Raw genomic sequence first — 21776 nt, 5'->3', positions numbered from 1 at the left:
CAGGGACTGAATTCTCTTTTGACACATGTGCCACAAATACCTGAGGTGTAGAGAAAATAAAATCCTGAACACCAGCCAGTCAGCTAGGAAAATAGGGATGCTGTTCTTTACAAGCGAAGCCCTGTAAGGTTGCAGGTACTTTACTTTAGCTCTATACCTTTCCAGGTGCTGCTTTTGGACTGTTCTTTGTAATTCATCTCTTTTGGTGGCAGACAAACCTAGCAAAGATCACAAGTTTATCCTCAGAAAAGGCTATGATGGTGCAAATTACTGCTTTTCTTCTCAGACAGTTTGAATGAGCAAGTTAAACACGGGTGAAATAAAAACTGTCTGCTCTCCAAAAAAAACCCCACAAGCTGAAATGTGATTTGAAAATGAAAGCAACACATTCTGCCTTTTACCCTCATTCACTCTGGAAACTTTTTTGTGTTATCTTTCATTGGCTTCAGGTTTGTGTAAGAGAAATTAGTCACAGTCTTTGACTTTCTCTAGCTATGGATAAAATGACAGTCTTACCTGTAATCGCTTGGTAGCTTGGCCCAAAGACCTTTCTACTGCTTTAATGCCATTTTCCAATCTCAGACTCTGCTGGCCCTGAATATCAATTTCTCCCTTCACCTTCTCGATCTTTTCCTTGACCTCTTCTTCATTCACCTGGGACTCTTGAACTTCTCGCTGCAGCTTCTCTGCTTCAAGGCCACTCTCCATGTTGTGGATCTGAGACACATAGTCCTTGAGCTTACTCTCACACTCCAGGATCCTCTGCCTCATCTCCTGCAGCTGCTCCATCAGCTGCTTTTCATTCTCTTGTTCGATCTGCAGCTCGTTTTCCCAGAACTCTTCCTCCTCGATCTCCACTTCGTTCCGTTTGATCTTCTGCTCCAGTTTGAGGATTTCTTCTTCCAGGCTAGCATTGTACTTTTGCTCCCAGTAGCGGATCTCAGCTTCGTTGGACTCCAGCTGCTTCTCGATGCTCTGAAGCTTCTCCGTCTGGAGGTGGATCAGTTTCTTCAACTCATCTGCTGTTGTTTTACAGTTGTTGAGCACCTTTTGCTTGAACTCTGATTCCTTGCTCTTCCCGAAGATGTCCATTAGCCCCTTGGCGCCGCCGGTGAAGGTGAGGGATTTCCTTTTCGGCTCCCTCCTCTTCATGGCCTTGTCCCCGGGCTGCCTCAGCTTGGCCAGGGGCGGCAAGCTCTGCCGGTACAGAGTCCTCTCGGGGATGCGCGCCACGCTGTCCGACGTGGGCCGCTCGCTCAGGGAGGGCCCGGTGCGCCGCAGGATCAGCTGCACGTCGCTGGCGTACTGTCCCCACTTGTTGAGGGACACGATGGGGTTCTCGTGCGGCGCCAGGTGCCGCTCCGTGTCCCGCCACTTCTCGATCAGCGTGTAGCGCCCGGTGCGCCCTGCAAGGGAGCACAGCGTCAGCGCGGCCGCGGGGGGGCGCCACCGCTCCGCCCGTGAGGGACGGCACCGGGACAGCACCGGGGTAAGGGACACGGCAGCACAGCACCGGGACAAGGGGACACGGCAGGACAGGACACTCCCGTCCCCCCACAGGCTGTTTCAGCGCACCCGCCCCTGCCGCAGCGCACGCTGCCCGCACAGCCCCGAGTTCGCCTCTAAACCCTCCCCGCGCAGGGCGGGAGCGGCAGCAGCGAAGGATTGACCCTAAGGTAGAACCGCGGAACTGCGCAACCCCGGGGCCGCCGGCGGGCTGGGATGGACTGGCATTCATGGAATCGCACAATGGTTTGGGTTGGAACGGACATAAAGATCAGCCAGTTCCATCCCCCTGCCATGGCAGGGACGCCTTTCACTATGCCAGGTTGATCAGAGCCACTTCCAGCCTGGCCTTGGACACTGCCAGGGATCCAGGGGCAGCCACAGCTGCTCTGGGCACCCCCACAGGGAAGAATAAAGCAAGTGACCCAGCAGGATTGGTAACCACCACACAAATACACCCAATGAGAACCTCTCTAGGCCAAGAAAACAAGAACAGGAGTCCCAGATCTTTCATGCAGCCACACAGAAATATCAAACGTGGAGGCAGCGTGTTTGCTGTTAAACTTTAACAGCTGCCTCTGATTGATGAATGACTGACAGAGCCTCAGCTCCCCTGTCCATGCCCTCCAGTTTGTTCAGACACTGATCCAGCCTGGGCCACAGCCTGTGATGCCCATGGCAGTGCTGCTGATGTGACAAACCTTCACTGAGAGAGCACAAGGACAAGAGCAGCAGAGGCTGCCTGAACTGTGAACCAGCAATCCCTGCACAATGAACGGGCTCCCTGCACAATGTTGCCATCTGCACCAGCAGCTCCCACACCCCCAGTGGGATCCCAGCCTTCAGGAAGAAGCTCGAGTCTTTTTGTAAGTGCTGAGTTTTTCTAATCGCTCCATTGACAATACAACTTATGTTCGTGGCATCATTTGGGTTCTTATCAAACACACTTAAATTCAGATCAGCAGTCTTTCTCCTCCAACACCACTTATGGGATATTTTTCTAAGCACTCTCACTACTCTGAAATACAGCATTCTTCCTCTCCAGGAGAGTTTCCCCTGTCAAAGTAACCTCACTTAAAAGCCACAACATTCTTTACAAAAAGATGGAAAAGATCAACTGCTTTTAAAGCATTTGATGTTAATGAATTTCTGAACAGCTCCACAATTACCATTAACCTTAAAAACATCATTAACTACTTTAACGCATTACCTACATTCATTTTCAAGAGAATGATCATTCAAATTATTTATTTCAGCACATAAAAGCCTAAAATACCTGTCATATATGCAACTATATGGGGAGGGGAGGAGTCAGAAGAAATGCAGTTATCAGTGGTAATACATTTGATGTGTTCTCTTACCTTATACTACCTGCCCAGTCATCACACTTTTCTCAAAATGACAAAAATATCCTAATCTCAGGCTGGAGATCTACCCCTGACCTCCAGTCACATCACTCACATGGACTCCTCACTTCAGACTTGTAGGAAACAAGCTGCACTGTGGTGATTAACCCGCTGTGCACCCCTCTAAAATCAAACACTGCCTTCTGAAGAGCTTCCCAAGCTACAGCTACTGCACTGGAAATGTTCCTCTGCTCTCACTGTCTCACAATTAGATCCCAAAGCAAATAATAAGAACAAAAACTATCCGCAGAGGCACCACCTGGAGGTGGTTTTGGCCAGGGGGATTGGCTGGTCCAATCAGAAACCAAAATGTCCATGTTCACTTCCAAGTTAGGAGCGAGGGCTCAAAGATTTGGCTGATGGAAGTCAGCAGAACAAGGCAGGCAGCACAACAACAGGAATCTACTACCCCAAATGCCATATAAATAAATGACTCTGGGTAGGGACTGGGAAAAAAAATGGGGAAAAGCCCCAAACCTAACACTCTCAGAAAGAGATTTAAGTCTTACTCTAATAAAGTTCTTCAAAATCAAGTTTAATAAGGTATATTGTGTAGAGTGAGATATTTTTGCTAACTCACAATATTGCTAATTGATCCATGAAGATTTATAGTTTGTATTGGTGTTGTTACAGGAAAAATAAACCTACTACTGTTTGCCATAGCATACGGGCAGTAAATCCTGGAGAAGGAAGAATTTAGTGAAAACATACCCCAGGACAAAGGCTGCACTTCACTGCTCTGTTTTGTTCATCTTAGAAGTTTCCAGCTTGTAATCATGGTTGTGCTACTAATGTTCATGTTGTGTCAGAAACAGGTTCAGAGAAGTCCTGAAATTGCAAACTAGAGTAGGTACTACTAGGGGAGCAAGCAGAGGGCAGTTTCTATTCACTCTGCTATTAAATTCATTACTTAAAAGTAATGTAACAGGAGGAAAAAAAACAAGAAAAAAAAAGAAAGAAGAGGGGGAGGAGAATAAAAGTCTAACAACCTTGACCAAAAGAATTAAGCACAGACTTGCCAAGAACTATTTTCATCTTAGCTTAGGGTTCCAAATCAACACGCAGCCCTAAATAATGAACTTCACACTCAAGATCCACATAAAAGAAAGTGTTTTGTAGAAGTAATACTTGCACAGTTCAACAACCACACCTGGAGCTCAGGACTGCTCTGAAACAAAGCTGTTCTCTTCCGAGATCATTACCCAGGTCTGGTGCTCAGCCTGTGCATGACGCAGATTAACAATACCCAGACAACCACAACTGTGATGTTTGCCTGCATTAGAGGGGATTAATTCACAAATGAAAGGGTGAATGAGTTAATTCAGAACTAATGACAGAGTATTTCAGAACACAGGCGTCCCTGTAGCGAACTGCTGGGTTTGATGTGCAGCCACCACTGACAAGGAGAAAGCAGCTAGCCCGGGTTGTTGATGAGGAACAGTTTGGCACCTGCATGCTGCTTCTTGCCCTGTGTGTTTGTCCACAAGCTTCTGGACACAAAAAGCACTTGACAGAGCTCAGTCCAGCCTCATTCATGCAACCTTATTATTTTAAAAATTAAAGTTACAGTCGCATTCAGGTAATGGCCATGTATCAGCAATGCACAGCATTTCTCAAATTACAGTGTGTTTCTCCAGCTGAATATTATATTGAATCCCACCCAGAATTTTGCAGTATCTCCAGGGAAGGTTCAGTCACCAGTTCAGCAACAAATCCCCCTAAAACTTCTGAAATAAAAATTTGCTTTAATTGCAACTAGAACACATTAGACTTTTTTTTAAATACTTCTATCAAAGCCTTGTATTGATGGGAATGGTAGATAAAACCATCCAGACAGGCCCAATACAGCACAAGTTGTACTGTGTTCTGTAGTTTCCTCTTCAGAAAACAGGAATTCAAGGGCTGAAAAAAACCACAGAAACTCTGCACCTGCTTCATGGGCAGCAGGGAAAAGGTGGTTCTGCCCCTCTCTGCTGAGCCCCCCTGGAGGGCTGCATCCAGCCCTGGGCCCAGCACAGCAAGGACAGGGAGCTGCTGGAGCCAGGCCAGAGCAGGGACACCAAGGGGAGCAGAGGATGGAGCAGCTCTGCTGGGAGGAAAGGCTGAGGGAATTGGGATTGTGCAGCCTGGAGAGGAGAAGGCTTTGGGGTGACCTCACTGTGGCCTTGCAGTGCCTGAAAGGGAGCCCACAGGAAAGATGGAGAGAGACTCTTGACAGGGGCCTGGAGTGACAGGAGAAGGGTCAACGGCTCCAAAGAGACAGAGAGCAGGTTTAGATTGGATATAAGGACAAAACTGTTGCCTATGACCGTGCTGAGGCCCTGACACAGGTTGCTGAGAGCAGCTGTGGCTGTCCCTGGATCCCTGTCAGCATCCAAGGCCAGACAGGGCTCTGAGCAAGCTGGGCTAGTGGAAGGTGTCCCTGCCCATGGCAGGGGGCTGGGCTGGGATGATCTTTGGGGTCTTTTCCAACCCAGGCCATTCTGTGATTCTGTGATTATTACATGGTCCCCAGAATCCCCATTCTACCCTACCCGTACCATAGGACATTGCCATCCTAAAACAATCCCCAAGACCTTGTTTCTGTTTTGCAGACAGCAAATGACAAGCAGTAACAGAAGCAGATACATATTTACATCCCTAAAGCACACTGCATCTGCACAAAGGGCAGTGTCAAGGCTAATAGGTTAAATTTCTACCTACAGCTCCCTAAGCACACAGACTTACCACAGGTTCTATTAATACAGGCACACCTTCAAAAGAATAATTTATTTCAAAATTGAGAAAGACATCAGGAAAGGAAATATATAGACTCCAGAATGCTGATGTTCTGACACCCTGCAAATAGCTGTCATGAATGGTTTGAACCTGGATTTCTTGTGATATTAAATGGCAAACTGTACTCAGTGTCCTCGATCTGGCTCTGCTGCACAGCACAAGCTCTGGACCCAAGTGCCCAGCCACTGTAGTCTTAGCTTGGGATTGATATAATTGATGTAATTTGCTAATTTAAACATAGATTCCATCACAATGAACAGTGATTAAACTAATGAAATATAGGTACAAGGTAATCAACATTTTTAGACTCTCAAGAGGCAGATTTTTAAATTATACTCCATGAAGGTAGTAGGACAACATTACTCACTTCAAGCTCCTCTATATGCTTTAATATTTGCAGCTGACACAGTAGACAGAGCAACCATTTCTGCTGCCAAAAGTGAAAATGAAACTCCAAAGGAAAGCAGCAGTAGCAACACTCTTGGCAGGACTGTAACCTGGGAGGTCATCAATTCCCTTTTTCAGGACAGAAATGATTCATCCATTTACTCCCACCCAAAAGTCCATCATCCTCTACAAGCAAAGCATTTCAGGCACTACATTTATTTTGCTATGCAGGTAGTATTATACACCATGAAAAAATGTATCTATGCCTTATCTTTGCCATCAGGCTACAAATGTTTGTGCCAAGCACCAAGCAAGATCCATCTTTCCATGAAGTGTCTCCCGTGCTTCAGAGCCAGGACCTACAGCAGTGAGTCAGTGCAAGCAGGTGACTTTTTGCCCTGCTCTCAAATAATTTCTGGGAAAAGTGATGAGATGAGCAGTCTTAAACATGAGGGTACCTCTCCTTCCCTAGGAAAGGGGTTGGGGTGGGCAGGAGCAGGTCTTTGTCACCAGAGCTCACAGAATCATTTAGGCTGGAAAAGACTCCTAAGATCATTGAGCCCTAGCTGTGCCCAATACCCACCTTGTCCCCCAGCCCAGAGCACTGAGTGCCACATCCAGTCATTCCCTGGACACCTCCAGGCATGGGGACACCACACCTCCCTGAGTAGCTCCTTCCTATGCTCAACAACCTTTTCCATGAAGAAATTCCTGCTGATGTGCAACCTGACCCTTCCCTGCACAGCTTGAGGCCATTCCCTCTTGTCCTGTCTGTTGTTCCCTGGGAGCAGAGCCTGACTTCCCCTGGCTGACCCCTCCTGTCAGGGATCTGTGCAGAGGCAGAAGGTCCCCCTGAACCTCCTTCTCTCCAGACTGAGCCCCCCCACAGCTCCTTCAGCCACAAGACTTGCTCCCACACCCTTCCATGCACTCTTGCTCCCAGTTTCTGTCCCTGAGGCCACCAGGATTCACTCAGTGCAAGGGAAGCTCCCTGGCAGACACATTCCTAGCTCCCATTTTCCCCAGGGGTCCCATCACCTCTGCTGCACAGCAGCTGTGCCAAAAGTCTGCCCTGCAAAGCAGCACTCTGGACAGTCTTGGGAAAAAAAGGTAAAAAAGAAAATGGTCACTTAAGACACAAGTTTTAAGAGAGCCACACTAAAAGAGAAGTTGCACTAGTCTGTCTTGAGAGCTGAATCTGAATGAGCACCCCAGATTTATCACAGTGCACAGTAAGAATAAAGACACTGTCACCTGCCTGCACACAGGTCTCCATGGAGGTAAAGACAGACCTGCCAACACTTGGCTCCAGCCAAACCCAGACTGCCCAGAGCACTGAACAATGCACATGGATACAGCTTTCTGACCCACCTGGTTTCCCAGAGAGCCTTCCAGCCCTAGGCTGTGTTCCTCAACAAGGCAATGCAAAGAAAAAGTAATTGCATGTGGGGAAAATCTTCTAAGAACTCTTAATATGTGGAACACGTGGGTGAAAATGCTCTGCCTTACCAAAGGGACAACAGCATTAACTCCTGAATCTTTAACAGCACTGACAGAAAAGTAATTGCTGGCAATTTTAATCAATCCAGGATGATTTGAACTCAGTATCTTTGAAATATGAAGCTGGCATTTCATTCATTATGTGATACTTAAGTTAACATCCATTGCAATTTAAAAAAAAATACCATTCTGGCTACCTGAAACTCATTAAATACTTAATCTTAAGAGGAAAAAAAAAAAACCCTGCAAAATAGAGGTTAGAGTTTGCATTACTGAGATTTCTTAACTCATGCTATGTTTTGCAACCACAGGTATGAAATACAATAGAAAATAAAGAGTGAGAGGAGTCCGGTCCTAGAAGAAATATCCACAGAGATATACAGGCCCCATGGAAGGTCTGCTGAGTTCTCCAGGCACAGCCATCTCTCCATGTCCTCACCAGGGCTGAAGCCTTAGTTCATTACTATTATCCTGGCTCTCAAAAAAAGTATGCAGGAGTTTATCACAACCCAACAGCACAAAGCTCTCAGTCATCACTTCATACTTTCAACTGCCTTTTTTCCAAGCACTCTGAGGTACCACACTTATTTTAGAGTTGTGTCCTAAATAGGTGAAACAATGGGGAAGTTTGGCTGAGGTCACACATGGCAAAGCACATAGAGCAGCCACAGAGAATCCTTCTCAGTGAGGTTACTGTCACCAGATTTCTGAACCATAAAGTTTATATGATCACACCATGGGACCACCACAAAATTTCTTGTACTAATTATCCCTCTTAATATCACTATTTGAGGGGGCAGAGAATGAAATCTTGGGGTTGAAAAAACACAAATTCTAAGCAGATCCTTAGCAGGGACACCTCCCACTATCCCAGGTTGCTCAGAGCCCCATCCAGCCTGGCCTAGAACACTTCCAGGGATGGGGCAGCCACAGCTTCTCTGGGCACCCTGTGCCAGGGCCTCAGCACCCTCACAGGGAAGATTTTCTTCCTCATATCCAATCTAAACTTGCTCTGTCAGTGTGAAGCCATTGTGAAGCCCCTGTCCTGTCACTATGTGGTTTTATAAAATAAGTGATTTGATCTTTCTGGATACAACTCTGGCTGAGCCCTACAATGCTCTAACACATGTCTGAGACAGCACTGACATTTTAATAAATACACTCCATTTATATTTGAAGAAAAATACTCAACTGGAAGGAAAAAAAAAGAACTCTTGCATTTGTTTAATTTTAAAAAGAGACAGCTGTACTTCTTGTTCAGTGAAGTGCTGCTCATGATCCTCCAGCCAGAAGCACCAAAATCCACAGCACTATTTAAAGCAAGTCTGCCAATTTAATTATTTGCCACAGAAAATTACAGGGAGGAGGGTAGAAGGTTTCTTTTGGTAAGAAATTCAAGTTTCATGTCTCTAGACTGAAATTTTCACTTCTCAGGAAAGAAACATGACATTCTGAGCAAAGGAGATGCATTGTAGGCTTCAAGGGTAAAAAAAAAAAATCACAACAAATGCAATAAAAATCCTCCTGGGGTCTGGAAGTGGGAGAGCAGCACTTCCGAAGGCACAGGACAAGTATATTTGTGCCTGCACTATTTGCAACCACATTCCTTTGGAAGATTTTTTTATTTTTTGTGTTTGAATGAAAAACAACCAGTAGAAGCCCATTAAAAAAATCTATAGTTAAACTCCATTTGCCTAACCATCAGCTAAAATGATTGACTCACTTTTTTAGGATACACTTGCTTTTCCCCTCACTATTATAATGACTATTTGAGAGGAGTCACTATGCTCACACACATTTGAAAGAGACCTTTGGCTGGATTCATCAATCATCTCCTTACACACAAAGTTTAAAAGTATCAAGAACTCTTTTTACTTTTTTCAGTTGTCCAACTTATGAACAGGAATCAAAATGACCAAGCAATGTTTATATGAAGCCATTCTGGTTTTCACAGAATGCACAGAAAACTTAGCAGAGAATGGGCTGTCAAATGCACATTTTTAACAGAGACATGGACGATCCTTGTAATAGCTCCTTCCTCCTGGCAGAAATATTTTTAAAACAAGACTCATGGTTCTCTATTTGAACTGGGTGCTGAGGTGTATTTTTGTTTTGGTGAAGGCTTTGTTTCTCATGATTAAACAATCTCTTCTCTTATTTGTATTTAAAAGCCAATTCTTTGTCATTTGCAAACAGTTTGAGTTTAAAAGAAAATAAAGCAGACCTAGATAAAACTCATAAAAGGTAGTATCAAGTGTTCTTTAAGATCCCAGTGAGAGATGATTTCACTCTCTGGAAACTTGTAACTGAATAGTTTTATGTCTGTCTTGAACAGAATTCCAGTGACCCGCCCTCCAGCTAAGGCAATTCCAACTCCTCCTAAGTTACAGATACAGACAATTTAATATCCAAAGTTATATCCAGCTGATATTATTCTCTCTTGCATTCAATAAATTACATACACATTTTTGAAAATAAGTTCTGTTGGGGCACCAAATGAGACAACTTTCCCTTTTTCTTTCCTTTTGTTTTAAAGAATGAGGGGGCATTTGAGACTGAGATTTAACTTCAATCCAAACAGAAAAAAAAAAAAAAAAAAAAAAACAAAAAAAAAAACAAAAAAAACCCCACCACAACCAACCCAAAAACCCTAAAATTCTTACTTCGGGTAGTCATTTCCTGTTCTGCAGTGATGAAGAGATTGGGCAGCAGGGGAAAGGGAAGGAGCTCACAGTGCAAGAACAGGTAACACAAATGTTATTTATCAGGAGTACAGCCCCAGAGAGAGGCTTTTTACTGGAAGAGCTCCAATTTCTAAGGAATTAAGGAGCATTAGCCAGGCAAGTTTTAGTGACAGAATGCCATGGCCAAAGGATTAGACACTGGCTATGGAACAGAACCTCTTACAAAGGCTCATAGCCCAGTATAACTTGATTTTTTAATGCTAAAATAGCCCTCGAACATAAAAAAAGAAAACAAAAACAAACAAACAAAAAAGCCCCAAAACAACAACAACAAAAAAAAACAAACCAAGAAACTTTTGTATCCTGAAGTTATTGAATTTTCATGATATGGGGGAAGAGTTGTAAAGTGCATAGATGGAAATATTTTTGTTGCTTTTATCACAGCAGGAGATCAGGAGACAGGACCCTGCATTTGATCAAGCGACAGCAAAAGGCACATCTTTAAAAGACGAGAAATTCCATTTAAGGACAGCACACTCTGACTGCCAGGGTGAGTGAACACTGCTACAGCCAGGTCTCCACCCTTGTGCACATTCAGAACCCAGCTGCCCCTGGTCCTGAGCAGCCTGCTCTGCCTGGCCCCACTCTGAGCAGCAGAGATGGATACTGTCCAAAGGTGCCTTCTAACTACAGCTCTGTACTAATTTTGAGTTTCCTCTTTTTAAAACTGGACAAAGCTTTATTTTTCATGTGTCTAGAATAGAGGCAGCTTCATTTGTCCATGAGAAACTTCTTAACTATGGATGTCTTAATCCAGGTATCTTTGGCTTGTGCTTTCCTCAGTGGATATGGCTATAAAATAAGCCAATTTTCAGATATTCCAGACACTGCACTTCAAGAAAATAATATACTTCTTGCAATTCACATTTCAGGCTCAGTGAAGAAGACTGTGTTTTGTGTGTTGTATGCTTTAAGTCAAGGACCTAGTAATAAACTGGAAGGCACAACAAAACAAAAGGAGGATCTCACAAACTTTACAGACAGACAAAATAATCCTGAGTGCAGCCAAGTTATGTGACTGCCGAAGGAGCCAGACAGCAAAGTGGAAAATCCCATCAGAGCCAAGCGAGGAGGAAGCCAACTAAGACTGGCTACTTTCCACCACCAAATGTCAGGTGAGAGTTGGAGGGATCCATTTTCATAGATTCCCATTCAAATTCAAGTGACAATTCCTCCTGGTGAGCTGGGACCTAGAGCCAAATCACAGGGGCAGCCAGATGGTCCTGTCCGGATAAATGGCCTGGCAGGAGGGCTGGGAGAGCCCCCCCTGCCAAAGACACACAGGTGTAATTTATATGGTGCTTGATACTGTCCTGACTGTCCCAGCAAGAGGGGAATTGCTCTGGGGGTTTTCTACACAGGCTGTTTGCCTTCGGAAGGAATTTCCACAGGATTATCTTGATTTGGCTCCAGTTGCAGCTGAAATTTATCTCAGCATGGAAGCAGTGTCGCCTGTCCCAGACAAACTGGTGATGTGTTACAGAAAAGGAAGTCTGCAGAGCTGACAAAACCTGTGTGTGTTTCCAAGGCTGAGGGAGCCTTTAGAGAGTTCAGGCTAATAACTGAGGATACAGAAGAAAACCCAAGGAGAAATTACACAGGACAACATTAAATTCCTGTCTAGAACTGGGAGTCTGACATTTCTGTGGGAGAAGGCAAAGGAGACAGAATGAAGGGATATGGAAAACAAAGTGAAGAACAAAAGTATCACAACCACTTCATTATTTCTAAACATGTATCACTTAATTATGACTAGAAAATGATCAGAATTGTTGCTCAAAAATTTTGAGAATGCTTCTCTGCAGGCAGAAAATAAGATATGGAAGGAATTGATGAACCAATTACCATTAAACAAAAAGCTGCAACTAAACCAGTAAAGAAAGATTTAACAGTTTAACATCAACTACAAGATTTGAGAAACAAACTGACTTTCTACAATTTTTAAATGAAGCTTTAAAAGCTATTTGGTGCATATAAATAGGCACATGCTAGCATTTTGTTCAAATCTTCCTGAAGTATAAAATAAATAAATGCCAGTCTTCCACTCCATCAGATATAAGTAGATGGAAATTATGTTTAGAAGTTTAACATTTAAATAAATAAACATCAATTTCAGAGAAATTGACTTTGTGCTTACAGGGAGAATACCTTGCTGACATCCACAGATCTAACTTTCTATTAGAAAATCATTATTTTCAAACTGAGTCAGACTGCTTATACAATCTTGCAAAACTGCTGGCACACTGAAAAATGCAGAGGCTCACCTTTAAACTCCTCATTTTTGGTAAAACATAGGTTTTAAAATTAATAGTATTGTTTAATAATACTATTTATTAATAGTATTATTATATAGTATATAGTGTATAGTATTATTAATAGTACTATAATATACTAAATTTAAATAGTATATAAAGCAAATGATAACATTTTAGTGAAGAATGGGTATCAGCATGGGAAATACTGATGGGGTAAGGCTGAGGCTTATTCAGGATGCCCTTAATCACCAAGAAATATCTAACAAGACTTTCCCGTGGTGGAGCCTGAAAGATTTTATTTTTCTCTTCTAAATTGCTCAGCAAAGGGATAGCAGTGTAAAGACTGCCAAGTTACCCTTTCATGAGCAGTGAGTTATGTGGCGTGCAGGAGTCAGAGGAGACCCTGAAGGATCTATTTCATTGATCTAGACTATTCCCAGTATAGCTAAAGATACTTACAGTGGGTATAATTTCAACAAACTTCATTAGCCAACCAATTATATTGAACTGCCAATTATATTTTTGAACAACCAGTTCTGTTTTCTTTGGTACTCAATATTGACAGTTTAGCACCTTTCTTAGTCCAGGCTTTATTTACAACAAGCAATGACAGCATAATTATTATTATAGAGAGAATAAATTTTTACTGAAGGGAAGGTTATAGATTTCAAAATGTTTCTTTTCTGTCTTTTCGGTCTCTCTGGCAGGTGAAAAATCCAAGGCTACAAGTTTACACTGCAAGATTATCCCACTGTGCACTGCATTTTCTGCTCTGCTGGTACCCAGTGCTCCCCCACCTCCCCTGGGTTTAGCTTCACACAAAAAGCTTCACCCCACTTCCCATCTGGCAAATACTCACCAATGGCCTGAGCAAGGGCTATCACAACTTCCTGGCATGTTGTGACTTCGGTGACCCCACACACGATTCTCTGCACTCCATCCACCCATACTTTGAGCTCCATGGTTCACCAGATCATCCAAGAGCCATGAATGCAAACCAGTCAAGTCATTCTTGCAGCTGCACCACAGACATGCAGCTGACTTCCTGCAGCAGCTGGAACAGAGAAAAATCCTGGTCTTAGAACAAAGAACCACCAATTTGAAAAGTTAACAACTTCACCTTGACATCTATCAGGTAGGAGAGCCAACACAACCTCCTTGCTTTGGAAACAACAAGAGGAACCACACTTTGATGCATTTGGGGGTCAGAGTGGCTGGAAAGTGCCAGCAGAAAAGGACAGTGGGTGCTGGTCAAGAGCAGCTGGAGATGAGCCAGCTGTGCCCAGGAGGGTCACTGGCACCTGGGCTGGGCCAGCAAAGCCAGGGCAGAGACTGTGCCCCTGCCACATATGAGCACTGGGGAGCCCTCACCTCAAATCTGTGTCCAGTTCTGGGCTTCTCGCTTCAGGAAGGACATGGAGGGTCTGGAGCATGTCCAGGGAAGGGAACAGAGTTGGGGAAGGGGCTGGAGCACAAGTCTGACGAGGAGCAGCTGAGGGAGCTGGGAAAGGGGCTCAGCCTGGAGAAAAGGAGGCTCAGGGGGAACCTTCTGGCTCTCCACACCTCCCTGACAGGGCTCTGCTCCCAGGGAACAGCCTCAAGTTGTGCCAGAGGAGGCTCAGATTGAATATCCAGAGGAATTTAATAATGAAAGGTTTGTCAAGCACTGGAAGGGGCTGCCCAGGGAGGTTTGTATTCCCTACTGCTGGAGGTGTCCAAGAAAGGACTGAATGTGGCACTCAGTGCTCTGGGCTGGGTGACAAGGTGAGGATTGGGCACAGGTTGGCTAGGTTTTCTTATCCAACCTCAATAATTCTATGGTTGCATTCTAGGATCCCGTGCTATAACAATGTCTACCTCTTCTGCAGACTTACCCAAAGCTTCATTACAGTTTATTTCCTGAAATTTTATGAGTTGTTACAAAAGGAGCACCCAGAGAAAAAACACTAAATAAACAACTCCAGAATAAACTAATAACAGTTTCCAGTAAGAGGTGCCCCTACTCCTTTATTTGCTGCCTGAAAGTTTCCAGGGACTAGTAAGTAGCTTTCAGTATTAGTTCAATAATTTCTAGCAGGTGGAGCTGCAGAAAAACAAGAGGGAAACATTTTCAATTACTGCCATCTATGAGAGTCCAACTTTTGTCTCCCTGCAGAAGCAGCTGAAAGTTCCTATTCCCAAAAAACCCATGCATTTTGTACCAGAACCCAGAGAGCAAAGCGAGCAGACAGACTGCTTCTCTCTCCCTCTAAAACAAAAAGATGCATCAGGGAAAGTGTTCTAGGGGTTGTTTGACCCCTGCCAGCACTGTGCTGGCTCTGTGAGGAACCAGATGTTGTCTAACATCTTTTCCTAGGTTTTTCCATAGGCTCTGCAATGATACTATGCAAAATATTTTGTAGTAAACTCACTAAAATTTGTTGTCTTCAAAAGATAGAACGCTCCCTCAAAAAAAAAAAAAAAAAAAAAAAAAACCACCAACAAAAAAACCCACCAAGCTACCAATAATGATGATTAAATCTTAAAAAAACCCAGAAACTAACAAGAAAGCAAACACCCCAAAACTACCTATAAGCTAACCAACAACAAAAAACCAAACTCAAATAAAGAAAACCCAGTGAGACAGCTGGGCTGCTTAGGCAGATACAGGGAAAATAAATAGTGATAATACAATAAAAGAAGCTCATGTACTCAGGTAATCCCATATGGATAAAGGGATAAAACTAAAGACAATGTTTTTGAAGAATTAAGTACCAGGAAAATGGGTAACAGAGAGATGGAGTATAAGAAATCTGAAAATTAGGGCAGATTAGTGAAGACAGACAGGGTGGGGTTACACAAGAAACATGGAACCAGATGATGCTGATGGATTGAACAGAACTGCACCACATGGAGGCAGAAATGGTGCAGAGAACACTGCACAAATACCTAGTGTGTTCACATTTACAGTGTAACCAGAGCTGCTTTCTCCTGGGGATGTGAACATCTCTTCGTGCATCTAAAAGATGCACCACTGCAGCCCCCAAGCTAGAGGGGAAAATGACTTCCCATCTACAACCAAACAGTTCACCCAGCAGATGACAAACACTGACACAGGATGCAGAGGACACCTGGAAGATCCTCACCTGACAGACTGGGGTAGCAACAACCTCAGAGCCTGTTAGAGTCCCACCACGCCAACAGGATGAGCTTTAGCAGAAAAGCACTAAGCAGTAAAGTCAGGCCAGAAAACACCCCCAAAATACTGCCCAAAGCTACCTGTTCAGGAGTATATGTAAAGTTTGTAAGTAAAACCAGATCTCAAATAGAGTTGCATATTCAATAGAAAAGTGATTGCTTTTAAGAATATTGACATATATAGAAATAGTCTTTTGAGACATGAACAAGAACCTGAAAACCCAAAGAGGTTTTGATAAACATTCTCCCACATAAAGCTAGGCAATTCAAAGAAAAATTCTATCTGCACAAGCATTAACCATGTACAAACACAGAAACACTTCACTCAGGTTAACACCACTTCAATGTACCAATAAACTAAGCAGAAGAAAATCTTTTACCAGCCTGTAACATAGCAGTGACTGAGAAAACACCTCAGAGGCCTCATCAGTGACCTCTGCTATTTATTCTTGGACCAGTTGTCTTCACAAATAAACAGACCTCACATTCCAAGCCCAGCTGTAAGGAACTTTATTAATTAACTTAATAACTTGCTGAGGGTTGAACAGTTCAGATTTCCTGGCACCGACCAAGCCATCTCTCCATGTGACAACGCACACGTCAGCAAAGCATCCGACAGCTCTAATTGTTTTTCTGTCTGTCAACATCCAAAGTATTATCTCAATTTAGCAAGCCAGCAAATGCTTTTTTCCCTCAGTCAGCACACAATGTACAGTCTTGTGTTCAGTGCAGATCGGGTTTGGTCATTTGTTTTCCTACAGTCCACCTTTAAAAAAAGCAAAGACTAAAGAGAAGCATCATATAATAAGGAAATATTTGCTGACACTTCCAAGTTTGAAGAAAGCATTCACCAAAGCTGCAAATGATCTGGACAAAGTGCCTTTGAATCAGTTCAAGCTCAGGGGAAACATTCCCATTCATTTCTTACAGGACAAATAGCTTTAATAGACCAAATAAGGTTAAGAATTTGTGGTACGTGCATCCCTCAGACAACAGGCAGGGCTGAATTAAAGGAGTGCGTTAATGAAAGGTCTGCCCAGGTGGAGTCCCCATCCCTGGAGGTGTCCATGGAACACCTGGATGTGGCACTCAGAGCTCTGGTTTAGCTGACAAGGTGGGGATCAATTACAGGTGGGACTCAATGATCTCAGAGAGCTTTTCCTCCATGGATTCTGGGATTCCACGAGCCCCACAAGAGCTCACAGATTCCCCTTTGGGGACCTGCCATAGGAACATACACTCACATCAGAAATGTAACATCTCTGGGCTGAAATCACTGTGTCTCGTTAAAGTTTCTAAGCAAAGCTCATCTGTACTAAGTTAAACAGATCTAGGACTGGTTTGGTTTCTAGGATTGTGCAGCAGAAGTTCACAGAGAGGTCTGGAAACCAGAAGATTTTCTGGCCACGTGCTTATTTCTGCTTCCCAAATACAACTCTGTACCACTGTTTCGTTAGTCTTTGGTTTTCCTTCATAGGTATTCTGTTCTTTACCTGCTCTTAGTTAACTTTCATACCAGTAAAAGCTGATTTGCCTCCCCACTGATGGTCATCTGACAGCTCCAAATATATTTCTCAACCTGAAATCTGTGCCCATAATGCACATTGTGCTTTTATCTTTGAGGAGGCAAAATAAGCCTTACTTCTAACACTGTGCAAATTTCTTTCTGAAACCAGTGGAAGGGCTGGGGGGGGGAAAAAAAAAATCTCACTTCAGGTTTCTCAATCCCATGAGTTCAAAACCAGTTCACCTTATGCATATTAATTTCAGCAATGACTGGGAACAGGAATGCAAAACTAATTTAGAGAGGCATGCAAGCCAAAGCACGCCTGTGATCACAGCTTTTCCCCAGTTTGCCAGCCATCAGCTCCACAGCCACACACAGTTGTGCTTGGAACCAAGCACTGGAAATCTGGCATTCCACAGCTACTTCCTTCCCCCACTCCTCCATTACCTTGCCTGAAGCTTCCTCAATTACCTTGTTTACCATGCATTAAGCATTTTCCCTAAATTCCCCTTTTATCCTAATTGGCAGATGGTATCTCACTCTTTCAGGTATTTGTTCAGTTTTTAAGTGTGAAGAAAATCCAGCATATATACACATACACACACACACACACACACATACAAATATATATACAGCATATATATGTGCTACTATTTAGCTACCTCTCCACAACTCGTTTGTAGAGAAATATAGAAAAGGCTGAAGCTTCACAAAAGACAAACAGATCAGACTAACTGCAAAGGACATTTTTAGCATTTAAGAAGAAACAATATTCCAGGCAGATGCTTGCAAGACATCTTGCCATAAGTGTTAAGTCACAAGGAAACCTGAGAGCTAAAATCAAGATGCTGATTTCACCTCATTTCTACTTTTTACAAGGCTCACACTGCCTGGAAGCGTTATGCACCTCAAATCAGGGCTAAAATCCTGCTGCAGCAGAATTTTGACCAACCAGTTCAGTGACTTTCTGTAGCCCCAGTAAGTCACCAGCATGTTGTTCAGTACACTTAAAAGGCAGGGTGCTTTCATTTGTAATTAGCAATAACCAACCATCATTTGGAGTTTGGCATTTACCCTTTATTTTTCATTCCCTGTGCACTATGGCCAAGTTGTGCTCCTTGTTTTTCCCTACTATGACACCAGGTAGGGCCCTGGACAAACAGGCAGCTTGTTCCACCCATGCTGTGAGCCATTAATAACAATAATTACTCAGTGCTAATAAGGCTTGATTGGAAAATACCAAACAAACGAGCACAAAGAAGCCAGTCCAGCTACCCAGAAAGTTTACAAGCCATCCAGAAGAGCATGAACAGGGATGCATTTGGAAGGTCTTCCCAACCAGAAGAATCCAGGTATGGAGCCAAGGAACATTTTCCAGATGAAGTTAACTGCAAATAGAGAATTGGCTACTGCACATAAACTCCCTGGTATTTACCAAAAAGCCTCCTCCTTTAGACTGATGAAGAAGAAATATCCTACAAAATATGTGGCCTCCCATCAATAAATGGGCAAAAATATTTCATGTCAGGTTCAAGTAAAAAATATGCAGTAAAAGTCTTCTGCAGGCAAAACTTCTACTGAAAGGAACAGGTTGTGGGTTTGAAATCAGCCCATGACTTTCTTTGAAAGAAGAGTGTTTACACAGAGCTTTATTTGTGGAACTAACCCTCGTGGAGGTTATTCTTTTGCTATTCCAGAAGAATGCTCTGAGATAATAAGCACTGCTTGAAACAAATAAACCAGAGGTCCCACAACCACGACGATGACAGCGTTGAGAACAAGCTTGAGAGAGAGTTTAGGACCAAGGAATTTTGCTCCATGAGACTGGCCTAAAGATGTTCTGACATCTGTGTCAAACAGGCCAAAATCCTGATGCCACAAGTGATATCTAAACACACAACACACACACACACACCCTCACCTGTGGGAGGACAGCACAGCACCAACACAGGAGTTTGCACAAGCACTGACGTGCAGCCAGCTTGGTTGTGTGTTTCTAGCAACAAAGGCTGCACGAAATCATGCTTTTGGATAACCCAAAATTCCCCAAGTCGCAGTTTCCCAGACAGATTACCAGTTGACTTCCATCCAGGAACCCTCCACTGCCTAGAACATGATGTTTCTCCTGCTGCAATACAGCTAACAATTTGGTGGGAAAAAATGAGGGAAAGAAACATTGTTCTGAAGCACGGAATGCTACAACTGGTATTTTGCCTAATTACAGAACATTTCTGACCTCTCCCTGAGCTACAATCTCTCCTTGAGCTACAATCTTTACAGCACAGAAAAAACAAATTGTCTCTTCTCTTTGTAATGGTGAGAATTAGCTAGAAGGAATTAACTTGTTTTCTTTTGGGGTTGGAGAAGTGAGAGGAGGAGGTAAAGCATTCATCCACACTTCTTGTCAGCTCTTACAAAGATACACTTTGTTAATGGCAGCTACTCAGTTATTACCTGAAATAATTCTTCCATCTTGAAATTTTTTTTTTTGGCTTCAGCATTTTAATTCTAAGACTGATCTCTGACTTCAGCAAGTGTGTTAAGCCTTTAGGACATGTTCCTGCACAGTGTTTTAATCTAAATCACATGTGACAATGTGAAGAAACCAGAGACACAACTTAGTAAAGATTTAACTGCAGCACAGCACAAAGCATTCATCCAACCTGGGATACAGGTGATGATATAGGACAAACCTTCACCATTATTAACTGTGTCTAAAATTCTCATGGCCTTCATAGAATAGTGAGTTCCAACCAGCTGTCACAAACACAGATTGATGGCTGCAGTGATGGTGCTCCCATCAATCTGTAACACTTTGTATCTTTGGAGCTACCAGGCTTGACCCAACTGTGCTGCAAAATATTTTCAAATCCCCACAAAATACTGCAAAGGCAGCAAGCCAGCAGGTAAGCCAGGGAAACAGATGGCTTACTAAAGTTCCTTTGTATTTGGTCACTGCTGAGAGCACAACCTTGCATTTTTAACAGTAAGTTTCACACTCTTGCACTTGAATTAATCAACAGGAACAACAACTCAAATTAATACTCTCCTTTCCCTAAGATTAGATATAAAAAGCATCTGAACTCCACATGGACTGTGGCATAAAAACCCAAGGGTGTTTTGGAAATGGTGACAGCATTGAAGTCAGAGTTTCAAGGATCCTTGCTTCTATTAGATTCCAGTCAGAGTTTCTAAAGCAGAAATTTAAACATTTAAAACTTAATGACATTATATTTAGGATATGTACCAGCAAATCAAAAAAATATCTGATGCAGCACTTCTTTCAGCTCTTGAGACAGGATTTACTGTGGTACAAGCATAAATTCAATTCAAGCAGGCTTACTCACTAAATCCCAACCCTGAGTCTGTTTCAGGGTTAGGACTGAAGTATCACCTTCATTTTACACACAGCACTCCTTTACCTCATTCTCTGGTTTAGCTACTAACCAACAAAGTGGCCAGTATGAAACATCACAATCCTAGGGAGGCAGGATTGAGTGGATTCATCTAGAAAGCCTCATGGGCAACCACTGTTGTAGGAAGGGCTGGATCACAGAAGTGCACAATGGTCTGAGTTCAAAGGGACCTTAAAGCCCATCCAGTTCCAACCCCTGCCATGGGCAGGGACACCTTCCACTATTCCAGGTGCTCAGAGCCCCATCCAGCCTGGCTTTGGACACTGCCAGGGATGGGGCAGCCACTGCTGCTCTGGGCAGTGATGGCTGACAGGGAAGAATTTCTTCCCAATATCCAATCTAAGCCCACTCTGTCAGTGGGACGCCATTCCCTCTTGTCCTGTCACTCCAGGCCCTTGTAAAGGGGATCTTCATCTTTCTGTGGGCTCCCTTCAGGCACTGGAGGGGCACAATGAGGTCACCCCAAAGCCTTCTCTTCTCCAGGCTGCACAATCCCAATTCCCTCAGCCTTTCCTCCCAGCAGAGCTGCTCCATCCTGTGATCCCCTTGGTGCCCCTGCTGTGGATGGCTCCAGGATAGCTGGTGGCAGCACAGCAGAGGTTCAGACAGCAGCTGGGACAGATTTATTCTGTGGCACAGGAATATCCTTTTCCAGATATGTTAGCCAAGGAGCCTGCACTGCATATAAATGCTGTGACAAACAGCTCAAAAAAAGACGTGCACTAAATAAACATCTCCTGATTCATCATCTCAGTTAACAGGCAGATATTTACTGCACTGTAATGTCTTCCAAAGCTGTGTAAGTATATTTGTTCCTCGTTAGTAGCAAATATATAGTGCATTTGAGAAAACAGCTTTATTACACACCACTTTATTAATAAACAGCAGCATTAGGTGGAAGTCACATCTGTACCTCTCTAATACGATCTAAATAGCGTGTGGGAGTGAAAGAAAACAAAGAGCAGAGAAATAAGCAAGCTGGTTCATTGCAGGGGAAATATTTATACAAAAGCTACAATATACACACACCTTACTTCATTCAAAGCTGCCTTAGGCCTCAAGATGCCCTGGCTTCAAAGGAGACAAAATAGGTCATTGTC

At 43.4% G+C, this 21776-nt stretch overlaps 1 protein-coding gene across 3 annotated transcripts in view; it reads right to left on the bottom strand.

Moving 5' to 3' along the window:
* RASSF8 (Ras association domain family member 8) overlaps positions 1-21776 on the bottom strand; it is a 73180-nt gene that overhangs the window by 6890 nt on the left and 44514 nt on the right. For all 3 annotated transcript variants that reach the window (XM_074539161.1, XM_074539160.1, XM_074539162.1), the window contains 2 exons: positions 13436-13630; positions 517-1406 (listed from right to left, as the gene is read on the bottom strand). In XM_074539161.1, the coding sequence (XP_074395262.1) occupies positions 517-1406; positions 13436-13538 (993 nt within the window). In that variant the 5' untranslated portion in view covers positions 13539-13630. The remainder of the gene's footprint in view (positions 1-516; positions 1407-13435; positions 13631-21776) is intronic.

This window comes from Zonotrichia albicollis, chromosome 4 (assembly GCF_047830755.1).
Source record: "Zonotrichia albicollis isolate bZonAlb1 chromosome 4, bZonAlb1.hap1, whole genome shotgun sequence".
NCBI classification, from domain to species: Eukaryota; Metazoa; Chordata; class Aves; order Passeriformes; family Passerellidae; genus Zonotrichia; species Zonotrichia albicollis.
Note: the sequence above shows the minus strand (reverse complement) of the source record. Positions and strands in the feature narration are given on the sequence as shown.